We start from the raw sequence: 19,128 nt of genomic DNA, 5'->3' as shown, positions 1-19,128 counted from the left end.
CCCAAGGATCTCAGCTGATGAACAGCGATCAGTCACAAGGAAAGAGCTTATCTATTCTCTGAGATAAGAGGAGCCGCGCCTGATGGAGGGGCAGGGACCACAGATAGCAACGAATTAAGGCGAGCAAAGCAGCAGACATAATGCTTACCTGCAAGTCAGGCCACCTCTCTAAAAGTTGGAGAAAAACTAAAGCTCCCCCCACTGCTCATAATGGAGAATTCCTAAGATAATATTTTGTTTTTGTTGATCCTTGTAAACCTAAAATCTTATAAAACTAAAAAAAAAATCAAACGCACTGCCATGGAGTCAATGCCAGCCCAGAGCCCCCTGTGGGTTTGCTGTGGGAGCAGAGAGCCCATTCTTTCTCCCCGACTTGTGGGAGAGCTCGTGGGGGAGTTCTGAAAATCTTCTGAAAGGAGGCTATTCGAATGCGGACGCCTAGACAGTGCGAACATATGCCCTGTTCACTCACCCAACCATTGATGTAAAAACACGTCCCGTGGCACTGCCCGCACAGGCCCTGTGACCTGCTCCTTGGAGCGAAGACAAGCAAGACACCCCCCGGAGCAGTTTGCTTTGTAACATGCGGGGTTGCCAGGAGGCAGAGCCCAGAGAAAGTCAGATAAATCACTGCCCTGGCACTGGGCTCACACTGGCCCTGCAGGCAGCCAGGACCACCCTCACGGCTTCCGAGGCGGGAAATCTCTGCAGGAGTAGAAAGTACCGTCTTTCTTCCTTGGAGCGGCTGGTGGTTTCCCACGGCTGACCTTGCAGGCAGCCCAGCGACAGGGTCCCACCACGCGGCCAGGGCTCCCAAAGAATCAGAACGAATGCATTCAGTGACGGTTACTGTTCATACTTCACCATTAAAAATCACATCGTCAGTATGTTAATGAGAGTTCACCCAACAGCAATAACAATCCCCATATTGAGGCCCTGGGGGATTCAAAGTAAGCAGAGGGTAACTCTGAACAGTGTCAGGTATGAAATAGGCATTCTGTCATATGACTCTGATGAAGTGAGTTATTGGTAATTATACCGCTATGCTCTAAATAAGGGAACTAAGGAACCTTCTTTAGAAGAACAATTCCATTGTGATCACCAGTGTCGATGACACTGGAGGCAGAAACCTTTACCCACCGCAGTCGTCCCCAAAGTGTGGCCGTTGGGGGCAACGACAACTGGTATTTCCACATGCCTCCATGTCCCGTCCCATCTACTGATCCAGGAAGTCTAGGAGTGGGGGGCGGCGCAGAATCAAGCAAGTCCTGGTAATTCTGAGATGACTTCACGTTTAAGGAACATTGGCTATGGGCATAACGTTGTTGCACATACTCATTGCAGGGAGTACTGGAGTTTGACTGTTGTTTTCTCAAACGATTTTTAAGTAAGCATATATTATTGCCACGTGATTATTTTATATACCATCACAGAATTGACTAAGACAACGTGGCAGGCTGAGGATGGAACTTGAGCTACACCACTTACGATGGTATAATCTTGGCAAATGACGTAATCCTTGTGGGCTTTTAATTTAGTAATCTGCAAAATGACATAAAATGATGAGATCTTGCACAGTCATTTCTATAAACAACTGATTGGAATAAACACTACAAAATCAAAACCTAGAGAGTAACGTTTATAAATCAAAAGAACACATGAATACATATGAGCCAAAATTCACTGCCTTCAGTCAACACATGCATGGGCCAACAATCTTTTGATGAATCTTCATCTTTTCTCTGCCAAAGCAGTTTTCAACATTAAACCCACTGCCGTTTAGTCGACCGTAGCTTCTCACAACACTATTTCGGGTTTCTGAGTCTGTCACTTTTGTGGGGGCAGGTCGCCTTACCTTTCTGCCGTGAAGTGGCCAGTAGGTTTGAAATGCCAACCTTGCAGTTGGAAACCCAATACCAGAGTCTTGGACTAGAGTCAGCATCTACTCTAGTTCTCTTTGCTTTTAAACTGTAACACCTCTTTTCCCTAATTACCCAATGGACAGGGAGCTGGTGATGCACTGGACTGCTAAGTGAAAGGTCCAGTTTCCAAAAGCACCGGGAAGCGAGGCCTAATGCTGCCCTTGAGAAACTAAGCCACTGGAAACCTCCTGGACCACAACTCTACTCTCACACCTCTAAGGTCCTCATGAGGTGAAATAGAGTCGACTCAATTGGATAATTACAAGCTACCAGGTACTATGCTGTTTCAGAGTACTTTTTACAAATAGAGTGAAGATACCAGTCATCAATTTCTGGGATAGGTGATCTATATTACTCTCCGTTAATTCTTTATATTTAATAGGCTTCAGGTTTTAAACTGTGCCTTTTAAAATTATTTTTAAAATAATACATTAGTACAAAATTAAAAGTCTGTGTTTTAGACAGGCATTTAATTTCAGGTTAAATTTATTATTCATCGAAAACCACATATTATCATATTGTGATTTCTATGTGGTTAATTGTACATCCCAATAGCATTCTAATTCAGAGATTTTACATTATAATGCATCTGCTGTAATAATGTTTCCCTATATTTTACCCAGCAATACTTAGGGCTATTATTTCTTGTTAATTTGCACCAACCAGTGAAAGAAACCAATTATTGTACCTTTTGTTATGCTTTTTGTACATATAAAAATGGATATCGTCTTTTCTATGCCTTTAACATTTATTTTAGAGTGAAATTTTCAGGGCTCACCAGCTCCTCTCATAGCTCATGTTTTCAAGATCTTTTTATCATTTGTATTGTTCTCCACTGTGTGCTTGGCACTCTGTCTCGTTTCTGAAATGTGGCATTCTGCTGAACTTCGTGTCCAAATCAGAGCCTAACCAGACCTGGATGTAACACAATCCATTTTCATGCATGGCATCGCCATTACAATTCCACACACTGTAACATTTGAGTATTTTAACACGGATAAGAATGCTGGCTCATTCAATTTATCATCCACTGTACATCTTAAATTTTTCTCTCACATTTTCTCTCATTGCACTTTTGGGTGTCATTAGCCTCTCCTGAACTACTTTTTTTTTTTTTTGACACCATCAATTTTCTGGAGTTTCATACCAGGGATTATACACCTGTCCCAATATATCCAGATTATGCTTCTTTGTAATGTAATGTCCACTCCACTGTCATGCAATTAATTTCAACACATAATAATCCTATAGGACAGAGTAGAACTTCCCGGTAAGACTTTCTTGTTTGTAATTGTTGTGGAAGTATATCAGCAAGTCTTTCTCCTACAGAGACCCTGACCCTGCCCTGAACCTAACCCTAACTACCCACTTCTCAGTTATTAGTAGAAAATATACCTGTATAGTATTCCTAACTTTTATGATTATGCTTTTTTACTTGTTACTTAAAAAAATAGAATTAAACAAGAAAAAATAGAGCTGACTGATGTTTTGCTTCAGGTTCATTTAAAAAGAAACTATGCCATCCCCTTCATTGATTCAATTTAAGAAAGTTGAACTCAGCATCAGCAACCAGATTCTAGCATTGCTTTACTATTAAGCTGTCATCTGAAAAACACAGATTAAACCTCTGATCTTCACTCAGAGGTGGCTCAGTGGCGCCAGTGCCCTCACTGCAGGAGGTTACCTGTATATGCTGAGATCTGTCATCTGGTCGGTTGAGCAAATCTTAGTAAACACAGTTAGTTCCACTTAGCAGGTTTACTTGCCGACTTGCAAAAGCAAGCGATGCAAGAAGATATAAAAATGATGAAGGAAATGACAAAATCACCTTCATGCATTGGGTCCAAATTTAATTATTTCATTATGAATAAATGACAGAGTTATCAAAACTGAAATGAACTGACATATCAGAAGTGATGGTTTTTCACGTTCCCAACTGAGAAATCACCAGGATTATCCAGCTAAATGTCAACTCAGGTGTATTTCACCTGCAGCCCCCAACCACCTACCTCTACCACTCCCTAGTCACGCTCATGCGTCAGAGAGCAAGTCCTCTAAAGAAGGAAGGCATTTTACACCTTGTCTCTTGCTTAGTACTTGCTTTACTCATGTAGGAAAATTCTTTACTTGGAGCACTGCCTCTCTTTTTAATTTGAACTTCACTTTTTTCTTTGCTTTCCCACCTGGCACTAAGAGGTGCTCAGTACAATATTATAAAACAGTACATTAAGAACCTGTATCTTTAAATGTAGGAAATGGTAATAGACTTAATTGTTTTCATAGAAACAGTGAAAGCAATGGTACAAGCCCAATTTTTGGTTTAAGGTAAAACTATATGATAATGTGAGTATATTCATTGAAGGGTCAAAAAGTAACCAACTCACAAGTTTTTTATAAGCTTAAAATTATATCAAGAATCTTTTTTAAAAATGAAAGTTTAAACTACAACTATCAACTCTAATAAAAGGCATGTATTGATTTTAAGTAGCTCTACATTTTATTTTTATAACCTAGTAATATGTAGTTGAATTGAAGGGCATGATAAGAAATACGGAGGAAAAAACTTCATTTAACATGTTCAGGTCAAATATAATAGTTTCCAGAGACTTAGCAAAAGGATTATCACTAGGAAAATATTTTTTAAATGAAGATTTTTTTTTAGTTCTTCAGAAGACTGATGAAGCATTTAATCACTGTCATCAATTATATGATGGACCAATTGAGAGATATAATGATAAAATATTTTCCCTCATAGCTTAGTACAAGGCTCAAAATGATTAACTTAACTTAAAGGGCAAACAGAAAAATGCTAGGGGATATGAAATATTATGACAAATCACTAAATATTGCAGTGAAATATTTCCCTCAGCAACCTTTAAAACAGGATAGTTACCCTTTGAACTGGAGCCATTTAGATACTAAATTTAAACATAAGTAACTCCTGACAAGGAAAATGCCAGTTTGTTCCATAGCAGCTTATAGAGACTCTGCTGTTCTCTGTGCTCATCTGGAACGAGACCTTGCCTCTGCTGTCCATGATGGTCATCCCTGACTCACCTATGAGGCACAGGCGTCATCTCGATAAAGTCCTCTGACTCCCTATCCTGCCCTTCCCTTCTGACATTAATAAACACAGAGGCCAATGACTGGAGTGGGGCATGCGTTTGTAGTTCAATGTATGAAAAAAAGGAGTATGAAAATCTTTACAAATATGCTTACAGAAAGTTTAAACACTATAGTAAGAAGATAAATGGATTTTTCTTTTATGCTTAATATTTCTTTCATTAATATTCAATTTTTTCTGAAAACAATTACATTAAATTACTTTAACCACATATTATGCACTAGTGACCTGTTGGACTGTGAAATTTTCAGATAAGATACAAGTTCAAGGTCGCTGCCAGGGATCACTGAAAGAATAAAGATCTCCTTTCCATTTGTATTTTTTAATATTCATGTTTGTTGTGCTACTTTGCTTATAACATATGCAGATAAATGTTTCTGAAAGAATAACATGGTTTTATCAAGAGCCTTAATGAGATTCCCCCAATTTAATGATTTCCTTTCATGGAATGATGGCCAAGCTATCACAACTAGAAACAAGCCGGTGCTTTGCACAAGGGTAAATAAAAATGACTGCTATAAAACCATATAAATCTCATAAAACAAAAATATCAAAATGAAATCTTTATTAATAAAATATCAAAGTATAAGGCAGTTGTTGGTTCTTGACATAGTTCTACACACTCGTAAATCCAGTGTTTCCATCTCTCTAATTCTAAGGCTTTCCCAGTCCTTTGATTTACAGCCAGTCCAAACAGCATGCTAGGTAACCTGATGGGCTCAAATCATGCCCTTTTACATTCCCTTTGAAATTTGGGGACAAAGTGAAATCTCAAGGAGCAAAATCATGGCTGTTTGCTGGAAGGGGTAAATTTTCCCAACAAAATTCTCATAATAGCCTCCTCCACCCCCAAAGAATTAGCAGGTGCATCATTCGGATGGAAAAATAATTCCTTGGGGAAAATTTCCTGGTCTTTTTTTTCACAGATGCTGTTTCCATTTTTTTTTCCAGCTTCTTCCTAATAAGTCTTTGTAATTGTTCAGTGCCCTTCAAGAAAATCTATCAGAATTACTCTTTTGGGATAAAAAGTATGAATAAACAGTTGCCATAACCTTCTGGCTGATCGCTCTGTCTTGAATTTCAATGGGTTAATAGGGCCCCGCAAAAGCCACTGCCTTGACTGGACATTTTTCTTGACTGCACCTGACTGTCCTAATGAAGGAGCCTGGTGGCCTCGTAAGGTTTGCATTGAGCAGTAGTGTAAAGGCACGGGCTACTTTGAGGGAGAATGGTCTGATGAGGCTGTCTGCTTCCATAAACATCGACCGCTGGAAAACCCAGAGTCAATTCAGCCCCAGTGACCTTGTTAGTCAGAGCAGAACTGCCCCTGTAGGTTTCCAAGACTTTAACTCTTTATAGGAATAGGAAACCCCATCTCTCTTCCACCTAGAAGCTTGCTAAACGTCAGAATTGACCGATGGCAGCGAGATGTGGTTGTTATCGTTTTTGTCTTCAGTCTAATGCCTTCATGAGACTAGGGTGAGTATTCAACTTAGAGAACTCCTCTATAGCACTGATGGCAGGGACATGTTGTTTTGGATGGACCCAAGTATGCATGAGCTGAAACACTAGGAACAATACTTGTTGACTTAGCTTCATACCTGAAACATAAGGGCATAAATTAAGAAAGATAGCCTAAAACTTGAAATATATTGTTATTTTCAAGCCATTGTATTTGAAACTATGAACCAGAACAAACATCCCTTTGCTTTCTCTCTAATACTTAAGCATTGAAAGTGGAATGCATCAACTGAGACTCTGAAAGCAGTTTGAAATCATCTGAGCAACACAGGACTGTTTTCAATTTACCTGTTCCTGTTGCTGGAAATCCAATCTGATATAAGTGTTGATGCCTGTTGGTGACAGTGCTTGTTACCAAAACTGCACGCCAGCATTATAACCTCTCTGCGTAGTTCTCTAGACGGCATTAAAAGGAAGAAAAATGAAATGAAACAGCAGTGTTACTGTCTGAAGAGAAAGTCGGGGCAACATTAAATAAACAGTTGGTTAGTAAAGAATGAACATAAAGATAGATGCTTTTTAGATTCTGAAATTACAAAATACTGGTGAAGAGACAATTAAGCAGAGATCTATAAAAGTCAGATCTGGAATCAGTACACAGAGGAGGGTATAAGTCCATCTCACTACTTCATTAAGGCAGAGCTCACATTAAACATGGCAAGGACACCTGGGTCCTCGTGTCAAGCAATGGACCTGCTGCCCCGTAGCGATCCTCCCAGAAAACGGAAATGAAAGATCAAGCGTGAAAGAAAGATCATCTCATGCAGCTAAAACCACAATGCCACTAGTACGATTTTATTGTATAGCTCATGGAGAAACTGAAAGAATAATCAAATAATACAGTACTCGTGTTGGTAAGATGCTTGAACAAGGGATCCATTAAAATTATTTTGGGGCCATCCAAGTTTGAGATATGTTGTTGCCACTTGCTTCAAAATATATTCCTAAATGGAACAAGGAAGGTAGAAAGATGGTGTCAGCTTGAAACATCTCTATTCTGACCACTAAAATGTTATAATAACAAGAACACACTTTCTAAATATAGCTGCTTTCAAATAACAGTGAAATTATGAGCACAATAACTTCCCAATTACAATGTTACTTAACTTAGCAATTCAAATACAGGACACACAGATCTAATACTATCAAAATTTGGAAGTCTACTTTTCCTATTGGACAAAAGAATGATTTATAACATTGACAATGTTTACAACCAAATGAATAAATAGTAACGTTGATGATACTTGGACTTGATATTCTATAAGAAATACTATATATCTATAAGATTTACTATAGATATGCTATAAGAACGTGAGCACATAACATTTATTTTCTACCAGTAGAATATACTTAAAGTATTATGTAGGCCCAGCCAGCCTACAGACTATTATTGTTGAACTGAAAGCCACAGAATGATCTTCAGTATAATTACATGGTATTTCAGAATCAACAATCGATTCAGCTAATGATATATTCAAAGCAATTTTTAACTTTTATTGAAAATGAAATGTCTGGCATCACACACTATTTAAAACTAAAAATTACACAAAAATGTGTGTTACTTTTACAAAAATTTCATTACAGTGTGTTTTGTTAAGGAAAAAAGAAAAGTATATGTCTTTCTCTAGTAGATATTATTTGTACCACAATGGAAACGCCACATTTCTTTGAGCGTCTGATGTAATAGTTGAGACAAAGCTAATGATAGCCATGGCACGATTGTCCCTGTCCACAAGTAACTAACCGGGGGCTTTCAATTTAGCTTAGGGTAAGAAAGAAGGACCTTTGATGGCTCTCTGACATTTAGAATGGCTTGAATAGCCAGTTTCATGACGTGGAAATATAGTTTCCAAATACGTAAGTTAGTCAGTATAGCCAATATGTCACAAGACGATTTTATAAGACAGAAACAGGCTCTTTGAAGGAGAGCAAAACAGTGAGCAAAGATAATAGACGGCACAGAAACGTATTGTCATATGCAAAGCCTCACAACTGATAGAAAATTTGGAAATCAAAAGCTTATTAACAGTCTTTAATCTGAATCTTATTTAAAGTGATGATTAAATTAGATTAGTTGGTGTTAGCAGTGCAATTTGGTTTCCCAGGCTTCAGCTCTGGAAATCTGGTCAGGCTGTTGGAATGTGTGTCATGTCCTCACGTCTATTTGGATTATCTGTTGTTTGCTCTCCTGTGTCCCCTTGGACCCAATTATGAATGGGCTTTGGCCTCAATGTTGATCTTATCCTCGTTAATTAAGGAAGTGAATTGAATTCACTCTGCCCTTTTGGATAAAAATAATGACTAAGAAGCCTTGCTGAAACTGTCTATATTCTGCTAGATTTTTGGACCCTCTCTAACCAGGGGAAGTCCTTTGTGAACACGGCGTCCTTTAACTATCGGGAAGTCGGTTGAACTTTAAGGATTTGCTCTGTATATTTGTTCTTAAATTCCGAAGCATTCATTGAAGATTAATTGACACTTTGAGGCAGGAAAAAAACGTCGCTTGTAATAAATTTCTTCGAATAATTTTCATCAGTGTGGAAAAGAAAAATCAGGACAAAAGTAATCACGCAAATTAGAAGAAAGAACGAAAATAACGTAGAGTCAATGGTGAATAGCAAATAGGAAAATAACAGCTTATCTTATGAGAGTAAGAGAATATATATGATTACATTGAAGACATTATAGTTCTCCATGCGGTCCAGCAATTTATCCAGAGGATAAAGAGCCCGGCTGGCAGCATGCCAAGGAAGAAAATCCTTTTCCTCAGATAGGTATCTGATCATCTCCAGGGGAATATTCTGAGGCAAGTAGCCGGCTCTGCACAAAGAACAGAATGTTAATGATGTGTGTAACAGATACATGATAAGGCAAAAAGGAAGGTTTTACATATACAAATAACAGACTACCAGCATGATTTGTCACAGAATAAAGAAGCCATTCTTAGTGTTTAAAAACACAATGATTCACCTTTTAAATATATCAAAAGATGGCAACGTCCCTTAATACATATAGTAAGTTAAAAATTTAACGAACACACAGAAAAACTAGATGCTGTATGTTTAAAAAGGAAAGATTGTTGAATTTGGATAAAAATCAACCCTTTTTATTTTCATTCACAGAAATGGTTCAGAGGTAAAAAGTAAAAAATAATTGCTTATTGACTTGAAATTTTGGTTTCTCCATGTATTCTTGTTGCTTTTCATGTAGTTCTGTGTCATGATTGCTTTAAAAAGCAGGGTTAGATAATAGAAAGCAACTCAAGAGTTTTGACTGCTACCTTGCAGTGTAAGCATTTCGTATCTGCTTTTAAAAATTGCACTGCTTTCTTTAACACTTATAAAAAAATCAGAGTACGATTCTAAAAGAATTCAAAAACAAAACATTTTAAATATTATCATCTTTGGATTTCTTTGGATTTCCAAGATGATTTCATATTCCTTTGGGGACCAATGTCAGATTTCTTGGAAGATATTAAAATGTATCTCTTGAGAATTATCTAAATATATACGGTTTGTATTTAAAAAGCCAATCCTTACCCCCTGCCCCTGACCTCTCCCCACCCAAAAAAAGCCACAGTAAGTATCTCTCCTCGCTGGTGGACTGCATACACAAGTCTTACAGAACCAAGGCAGCATAAACGGCACTTCTCAAGAAGGCACACCCATTTCTCAACCATCAACCGCTGAGAGATCCAAAGGGCAGTGTTTACCCAAGGACAACATTGACAAGTGGAAATACCGGCAGGGATTGGGATACGTGGTGTTACATGGAGGGAAACGCAATCAGTGATGTGAAACAAAATGTTTGTGGGTTGCTGCATGAGAAACGGACCTTTTCAGCAAACGCTCACCCAATTCATCAATTTTAAAAATCTGAAATGAACACATAATGGCGAACTATACATTTTAAGACTTGAGAACCATGATCATAACCTATTAGATTAACAAAGGAACATTATTTAGTTTGCCACATTATTGAGTCCAAATTTGATGTGTCAAGCAAAAATTATTCTATAAATGAACATTAGCTTCCAGATACATTTATCATATTCAAGATAAAATCCAGATATGAAGACAGACTTCGTGGGGCAAGTTCATCCTCAGTAAAAGGAACTGTGAAAAGTACCCCAAATTCTTAGATAATTTCCAAATTTCCTAGAGCTAATATAGCTTATATATGGTTATATGTGTAACACTCTTCTTGCACAATTTCCATTCTACACATCCTGTCAGGAACAGCATGAAAGTTGACCATGGCAACAAAAATAAAGAGCTTTATGTCTTCCCTGGAGTCACATTTCAATCATATTTAAAATTTTCTTTCAAGAGTAACTTCCTAATGAAAATTGTATACAATTTTTATAGAAATAATTACTAGATTTTCTTTCCCAAAAGAGCCATGTCGTCCAATATTTTGTGCTTTTAAATCATTTGTCTCCCTGAGTTTTTAATTATAAACATCAATTAGTATGTTGGTCATAAAATTGCCTCCACTTAACATATGCCATGGATTATGTTATATTGGCATTGAAAAAAGTATTAAAAATCCATTATTCTATGCTGAAGAAAAATATTTCTAAAAATAAAATTGTTTAGCAATTAGATACATTATTTGGAGTTTTCAAATTCAGTTCCATATGCAAAAATTTTTATCTGCATTTCTACAGATTGTCATGAGTTTGAAAATAAGTAAAGAAGTATTCCTTTATTATAGAAAATATTATTATTGTAACTTAATAATATTAAGTTATTGATAAAAGTTATTATTCCTTGACATATCTTCCATCTAGGTCTATACACTCCTGAAAGAAATGTTCCTATCGCTATAACACTTCCTGAAAGAATTCTGCACTCTGCTTTACACAATATCAAACTGGCAGTTTTGGTAATTTTGAGGGACTCAATTTGTATTCCTTTTCAAAGTTCTCTGAGTTTTGGAAATAAAATGAAATCTAAAATATCAAGATCAGGCCTATAGAGTGGATAGGGTAAGGGCTCCCAGATGAAATTCACATAGGGCAGACCCTGATGTCATTGAAAACAAACAATAATAATATTACTGACATGGAAAAAATTACTTCGTGCACCTTTTTCTTGGATGTTTTCTTATCAATTAAGTTTTTCATCATTTTGGACTATCTTCATAATAAGTACCTATGCTTATCCTGCATGTTTTGGGAAAGCTTATCAAGACAATCCTTTAGGACTGCCAAAGTAGCAGTGATTTCCTATGGAGCTGACTACACTGACTTGAAGTTAACGGGCTCAACAGATCCCCTGGGAAGCCACTGCTTTCACCGGATCTTGCTCTCTGGATCACACTGTTCAATGATCTTCATGAACTATTGGTGGATTTTGAGGTCTTCTTGATATTCCTAAAAATGATTGATCCATGTGAAAAAATTGTTTTTGTCGGGGTTCATTCCCACGAATGTGTTGCACAGATTCAATGATTTGGGAAGATATCTATATAAACTTTATTAAATATTTGCTATTAGTCGATTTCAAAGTCATGACTTTCCATGGCACCTGTCTCCTATTTTTGAAGACACTAATAAAACTATCGCAAGTGCATTACTGAGAGAACTTGTCTGCAGCTCTCCACCGATTACAGAAATGTGTGCTGTTTGGAATAAACTCAGGCATATATGGGCTAATTCCTTGTAGGAATACTTTTTGATTTATCCGGTGTTATGTCAATTATATTTCATTGGTTTTGCATCATTTCTATAAACAGATTCACAGTGTTTAATAACTTATGCTCTGTGGGAAATATAACCACAAATCAAAAGTGCATAAATCCTGTACAAAAAGAAACATTCACTTGAAGAGTATAGACCACATCTCCCACCTATACTCTGTAAAATAAAACAAATAAATCTCATCCTAATTTTTGTTAAGATTGAAATAAGAATATAGAACTGCAAGATATCCTTTTGGCTTCCCCATTTTCCTCTAAGTAACATATTCATGTGACAGTGCTTCGAATCTGTGGGGAGATGAGCAGTTCTTTGTTGTCTGTTCTTGGTCTGGAAGTTCCTCTGAAACCCTTTCCCATTGAGTGATTGCTGGCATCTGAAATGCCAGTGACACAGCACCCAACATCACAGCAACCCAAGCACCACCTCGATATGACACACTGATAGCCAAACTGGACAATCTGAAGAAGAGTGTGGCATCAAGAGTGGAGGAAGGTACTAACACCCGGGGGTATGTAGCCATCACAACCTTGCTGACAGTGGAAAGGACTTGGAACACGTGTGGAGAAAGAGCGAGGAGTGCAGTCTTCACCCTCTATGGAAGCAAGCCCCAAATCCTCATCGCTGGACCCACAGAGAGCATCATGATAAAGGCAGAAAAGATTGAAGTGGTCAAGGATTTTGTCTTACTTGGATCCACAATGAATACTCCTGGAAGCAGCAGTCAAGAGATCAAAAGACATATTGCATTCGGTAAATCTGCGGCACAGACCTCCTTAGAGTACTCACAAATGTGGATGTTACTTTGAGGTCAAAGGTACATCTAAGCCGAGATATGGCATTCTCCATGGCATCATTTGCATGTCAAAGTTGGACGTTGAGTAAGGAAGAAAGAAGAAGACACGATGCACTTGAGTTGTGGAGCTGGAGAAGAATATTGAAAGTACCAAGTGCTGCTAGAAGCACAAACCGATCTGTACTGCAAGACAGCCAGAGTGGGCCTTGGGAGCACGGAAGGCAAGACTTCGCTTTACATACGTCGAACATTTTGTCAGGACAGACCTAGCCCCGGAGAAGGACATCATGCTTGGTAAGGTGCAAGGGCAGCAAAAGGAGAAAGGCCCTCAAGTAGATGGACTGACACAGTGCCTGCTCCCATGGGCTCAGGCACAGGAACAACTGGGCGGCGGGTGCAGGACCGTGCAGTGCTTCGTTGTGTTGTGCGTAGGGTTGCTATGCGTCAGAGCTAGACTGACGGCACCTAACAACATCATATCTATAATGTAGTAGGCTGAGAAATTCTGAGGACACACAAGCTCGTTGTTTGTTGTTAGTACTTGCACTTGAGTTGGTTTTGACAGATCACGACCCTCTGTCCATCAGAACAAAACACCTCCCGGACCTGTGCTAGTCTAATGGTTGTTGCTTTGTTTAACCTCATGCTGCATCCATTGTGTCATTCCATCCTACTAAGGGTCTTCTCCTTTACCGAGCATGCGCTCCTCCTGCGGGGGCAAGCCTCTGCTTAAAATAGTCTAAAGTATGTGAGGCAAAGCCTTGCCAGCCTTGGCTCTAATACGCATTCTAGCTTTCCTTCCTCCAAGACAGACTGGCTTCTCTTTTTGGCCATCCGTGAAACTCTCAGTATTCTTCACCAACACCATAATTCCAATGCATCGATTTCTTCGGTGTTTTTTATTCCGTGTGCAACTTTCACATGGATATGACGTAACAGAAAATACCATAGGTTAGGTGAGACCGACCTTAGTCCTGAAAGTAACATCCTTGCTTTTCAACACTTTAAAGATGTCTTGTGCAGCAGAGTTACCCAAAGCAATACCTTAACTGCTGCTAAGATGAGAATGGATTTTGGATCCAAACAAGATGGAAATCTTTGACAACTTCAATCTTTCCTTCATTTCTCATGATGTTATTTCTTGGTCAGGTTGTTAGGATTTGGGTTTCCTTTATAATGAATTGTAATCCACAATGGAGATTGCAATCCTTCTTCATCAGGAAGTGCTTCAAGTCCTCCTCACTTTCAGCAAGCAAGATTGTGATATCTGTGTATTGCAGGTTATTAATAAGTCTCCCTACAGCCCTAATGTATAACATAATGATAAATTCTACTGTTACCCAGAGGTTTTAATTGGCCAATATTAAGATTTCCAGGTCTTTCTTTATTGTCTTAGCCTGAAAGATCTGTCCAAACCTGTCATGCTCATATATTCCTTTTGGTGTTTGAAATGGTGTTGACATAGCTTCTAGCTTCGTAACAATGTACAAGTCATCAAAGCAGGGCAACTGACAGGTGATGGCCCCTGGTAGTCATGTGTGGTCTCATGTCGAAGATTTAGCAAGTAGAACATAACTGTGCCTTACCCCTAGTTTATCTCATAGAAAACTTCAAGAGTGTCTCTAAGTTGTTTTTCCCTGGAATGAACCTTCCACGGTGACCTTGGAAATTTTATCTCGAAGGTTCCAGGGAGTCTACTGCCTTGGGTCCTGGTTGCATGGCCGAGTACCAGTTAGTACACTCCATTCTGCTATGAGAGCGGGGCATATACTTCTGTGATGTTTGCTCCACATACATGTTTGGGTCTATTTTTAAAAGCAGTTAACCTTCCCGAGTGCAGTTCTCAAATAGAATCAGAAACAGATTACACTCAAATTGCCCTCATTTGGCCTTGTTACAAACATATGCAAGTAATTACCCACTACATAATTCAATATACTTGCATTTAAGCCTACTCGATGAAACTATGTAGTTACACTTAATTGGACAAGGAGATGATCAGCTTCATTACAAAATTAAGAATCGTAAGAGATTATGTTAGTGAATAAGTCACCTAGCTTAGATATGTGTATGTGTAATTGGTTGGTAATGGTATCTGTGATTACTACTACTGATAATGTAATCAATATAAGCAAACTGTGGGTTCCACTGAATGGAGCACTCCATTAGCTCAAGTCATTAGCACGGTAGGGAGTACACTTAAGGTCCGGATGTGGAAATGCAGTTTTCCTAAATTTTCATCATTACAGGAAAACGTTGCTAACAAAATGAAAAACAAACAAACAACAAACTTAAAGAATATTTCATGTACTATTAAATGTGTTATTAATATATTATGAAAAGGTTGTAGATGATATCTCCTATTTTCTATACTGTTCAGGTGGGATGAGCAGAAGAATTATTTAGGAATTAAAGAAAATACAATAATGAAGGGAAGCAAATGTAGACTGTTAAAGAAACAGAGAAAAACTGTCAAATACAACTGCATCTCTTCCCAAGCCAATGTTCCATCACTTACCTTCTTTCTTCCCTAATTCACCAGAACTTGCAAAGAAATATATATTTAATGGTTAAAATATATATATTTCAAAAGATGATTTAAATTAGATGATATATGCTGATATTGAAATACATTAATCTTATGAGCTTTGTTTTCATCTCAGATCCCAAACCACTGTTTTAAAACCATTATGAAATTCTGCAAATGTGAACACTTGAATCTCCTGAGATCCACGGCTTATAAACAAATAAGTATATTTTCTGTACTATTTTTTAAACAATTGATTTCTGAGTGCATGAAACTTGGGGAGAAAAATAATAATCCTTATACTTTTCTGACCAGACTCTTTCCAGTTTTCATTAATTGATTGTACATTTAAAAACTAATGAACATCCTATTAAATATTGTACAATATATGCAGAAAACATTATCATTGTCCCTTAGGGTACAGCTTTTTTTTTTTAAGCATTTGCTAAATGTTTAATTAAAGGCTTACCAACTTTTATCTGTAAATCGTTATTATTCATTATTAAAAGCTATTTATAGGTTCTTTATGGAAAAATACTACGCTATAGGATGGAAACCCAAATAGTTCTCTGAAAACCATAGAACAAAAAAGAAAATACAGCAAGGATGTATTGTTGCCAGCCATCCACACGGCAATTTTCTAGATAAAGAAGAATCTGACCGGCAGTGCTGAGCTGTCTAAGGCTCCTGTCCCCTGAAGCTGGCCGCGTGCACGCTGCAGAGGCCACGCAGCTTCCCCTCTTTCTCCTCCACTATTGGGCCTCCCCATTTCTTTTCGTTTGTTTCTCCTCCAGAAACATTTTATGGAGAAACAGACTTGGTGCTTCTTTTATGGACTCAGATAATAACTTTATAACACATTTACTCATGATGTTTAACAATCATAATTCTATCATAATATTAACTTTCCACCTCATTGGATGCAGGGTCTTGAAGAGAATGATGCAAACTTTATCTCTTTATCCTCAAAGTTTAAAGCAGAATCTAGCACAAAATAGGCACCTCATGCATGGGTTTCAATCTAAATTAAACTGTGGATATAATCTCAAAGTTATTTTAAAACAAAGTACATTTGCTAGGTATATTAAACATAGAAATAATGACTTTTTAAAATGTTGAGCATTTTGTAAGGTTAAAAGACAACAGCAGGATTGAAAAAAATTATTAGAGCTATATTCATAACATTTTTTCTAATTTCATTTATTCATCAGAGTGTAAAAGAAAAGGTTAATGCTGCATAATCAATAGTTTTGAATAGCCAGGTGGCTGCCAAAAAGAAATAGTTGTAAAGTGAGTAAGATAGTAGGGACATTATGCAAACATCTCTGTTCTTTATTCTCTGACTGGTAAAAGACCTACCTAAAAGTAATACTGTGGTTTCCTTTGATACTAGAAGGCAAGAATAGTGTCAGTTGCTCTACCTCCAACAGTCTTCTCCTTGGAGTTTTTGCCCATCTAATTTTCTCCTTTTTTCCCTCACGTTTCATCAAATTTTTTACTTTCTTCATTTGGTGGTTACATAATTTAGTGTCAACTTTAGACTCTTAAGCGTGAAGGGGTGGAGTTTATCCTGTCAAACAGGTCACATCTTGATGACCTCATTTGAAGGCGCTATGGAGATAAATAGCTCCATGGAGGAGGACCCACACTCCTGGCGAGACATGCCTGTTGGCAAGCCAGATGGAGCTACACTGATGCAGCCATAGCCCTGGAGCTGCAGTAACCATGTGGAGGCCCACACCAGCATTGAGATGCTTCCACTGCCACTGGATCCACAAGACTTCCCACCTACTGACCTGTGACCTTCCTTCATTTGGTGTCAGTGCATGTGTCGCATGAGTCAGAAGAGGAATTTATAGACTGGTATTGGAAATATAGGCTAATATTGGACGTATGGACTTGATCTGGACTGGGATGGGATGTTTTCTTAATATATAATTACTCTATTATATAAAGCTCTTTCTTACCTCTATATGAGTGTCCATGGATTTGTTTCTCTAGTCAACCCAGACTAACACATTATGATACCAGGAGTGGGGTACTAGAGAAACGAATTGTAAAGATGGAGAGTGGATGCTTGTTTGACCTTTGCCTCATGGTAGTGTTTCTTCTTTGTGCTTTTCTTCTTTATGCTTTCATTTTATTTTTTTCTTCTTTTCTACTTCTATTTTCTTTTCCCCTTACTTTTCTTTACTATTCTATTTTCTTTTTCCTACCTTCCCTAGTTTAACAATGACCCACACCAGCCAAATCCACCATCAGCTGTGATATACAAGCAGAAAACAGAGGGGCCTGGACACATTCCTATTATCTGTTATTCCCACAGAGATACTGGTGCTGAGTGCTTAAGAGCACACTAGCACACAATCACCAGTTAAATAGGCGGACACCAGCATCACAATTTCTCAAAAGCAAACAACAACAAGACAAACACATTCTTTCAATTCACAATATTAAATAGCTTAAGCAAACAAAACAAAACAAAAATAGCTTAAATATGTGCCCAAAATATAGAACTAAGGAACATTTCTAAGAAGAACTGTCAATGAAGCTAACTAAGAAGGAATTTAAATAACATGACATTTAGGTATTTACAAAGGCTTGAGGGGAAAAAAATCAATAAAGCTGAAGAAGAAATAAAATAAAACATAAAATATTAGAAGAATGCAGGAAAACACAAAATCAAACTTGAAAAATATAAAAAGTGAGCAAACATACGAAAATAGTAAATGGAAATTGAGAATTGCATTATGATTTCTGAAAAAGTAGACTGAAAGGATAAGTAAGATGCAGCAATAGAAGGCTGTATTTGTAAGCATAAATAAACATTTCTCCATACTAATATGTTAGAAAAATAGTCAGAGAAGAAAAAGAAAGTAGAAAGAAAAAAACTAAAGAAAGCCAAAGAATTATGCAGGATACCATCAAAAGGAATAACTTTGTAAGATCAGAATTTCAGAGCAAGCAGATACAACAAAAAGCACAGAGAAAAGTGTTAAAGAGTTATGGGAAGAAAATGTCCCCAGTAGCTGAGAGAACAAAAAGGTATGCCTTCAAGAAGCTGACTGAACTCCAATCAGATAGATTGCTGCAGGGCCAGTGAATTTCTTAACATGACTTTTCTAATGAAAGCTATTGTACCTCCCCTAAAACCTTTCCCTGCCTTGGACTGGGTCAGAAAAGGGGGATGCACTGAGTGGATGCATCTTTGAGAAACTGCTGAAAGGATACTTTCGCTAACCATCCTGTTGGGTATAAGATATGACCCCTTAGGTCAAGCAGGAAAGGGGAACACATTAGCTGTAAGAGCCGGGAGTGGAGTGCCCTCTGGACGCCGGGATCTCTGCATAGTGAAGCTCCTTGTTTCAGAAGGAGGTTGTCCCATTGAGGAGAAGCAGTACCACCAGAAGCTAGAGCAGAGAGCAGCGTGGCAGATTTCCCAGGCCCCGGAGAAACTAACACGGAAGGCTTTGAGGCTGGAGCCTGGTTGTGAAGTGGGTTCCCTCTGGGTCCTTAATGTGGGAAGGTGGATTTGCT

General features: G+C 37.9%; 1 protein-coding gene across 1 annotated transcript in view; it reads right to left on the bottom strand.

The window, feature by feature from the left end:
* Positions 1–6,448: 6,448 nt before the first annotated feature.
* Positions 6,449–19,128, bottom strand: part of LOC142452538 (thyrotropin-releasing hormone-degrading ectoenzyme-like) — a 187,329-nt gene continuing 174,649 nt past the window's right edge. The window contains exons 11-14 of the mRNA XM_075553813.1: positions 9,240–9,387; positions 7,414–7,511; positions 6,856–6,963; positions 6,449–6,647 (exon numbers count right to left, since the gene is read on the bottom strand). Of these exons, the coding sequence (XP_075409928.1) occupies positions 6,539–6,647; positions 6,856–6,963; positions 7,414–7,511; positions 9,240–9,387 (463 nt within the window). The 3' untranslated portion in view covers positions 6,449–6,538. The remainder of the gene's footprint in view (positions 6,648–6,855; positions 6,964–7,413; positions 7,512–9,239; positions 9,388–19,128) is intronic.

Source organism: Tenrec ecaudatus, chromosome 7, assembly GCF_050624435.1.
Source record: "Tenrec ecaudatus isolate mTenEca1 chromosome 7, mTenEca1.hap1, whole genome shotgun sequence".
In the NCBI taxonomy this organism is placed as follows: Eukaryota; Metazoa; Chordata; class Mammalia; order Afrosoricida; family Tenrecidae; genus Tenrec; species Tenrec ecaudatus.
The sequence above is the reverse complement of the archived record's forward strand: the minus strand, read 5'-3'. Positions and strand labels throughout refer to the sequence as shown.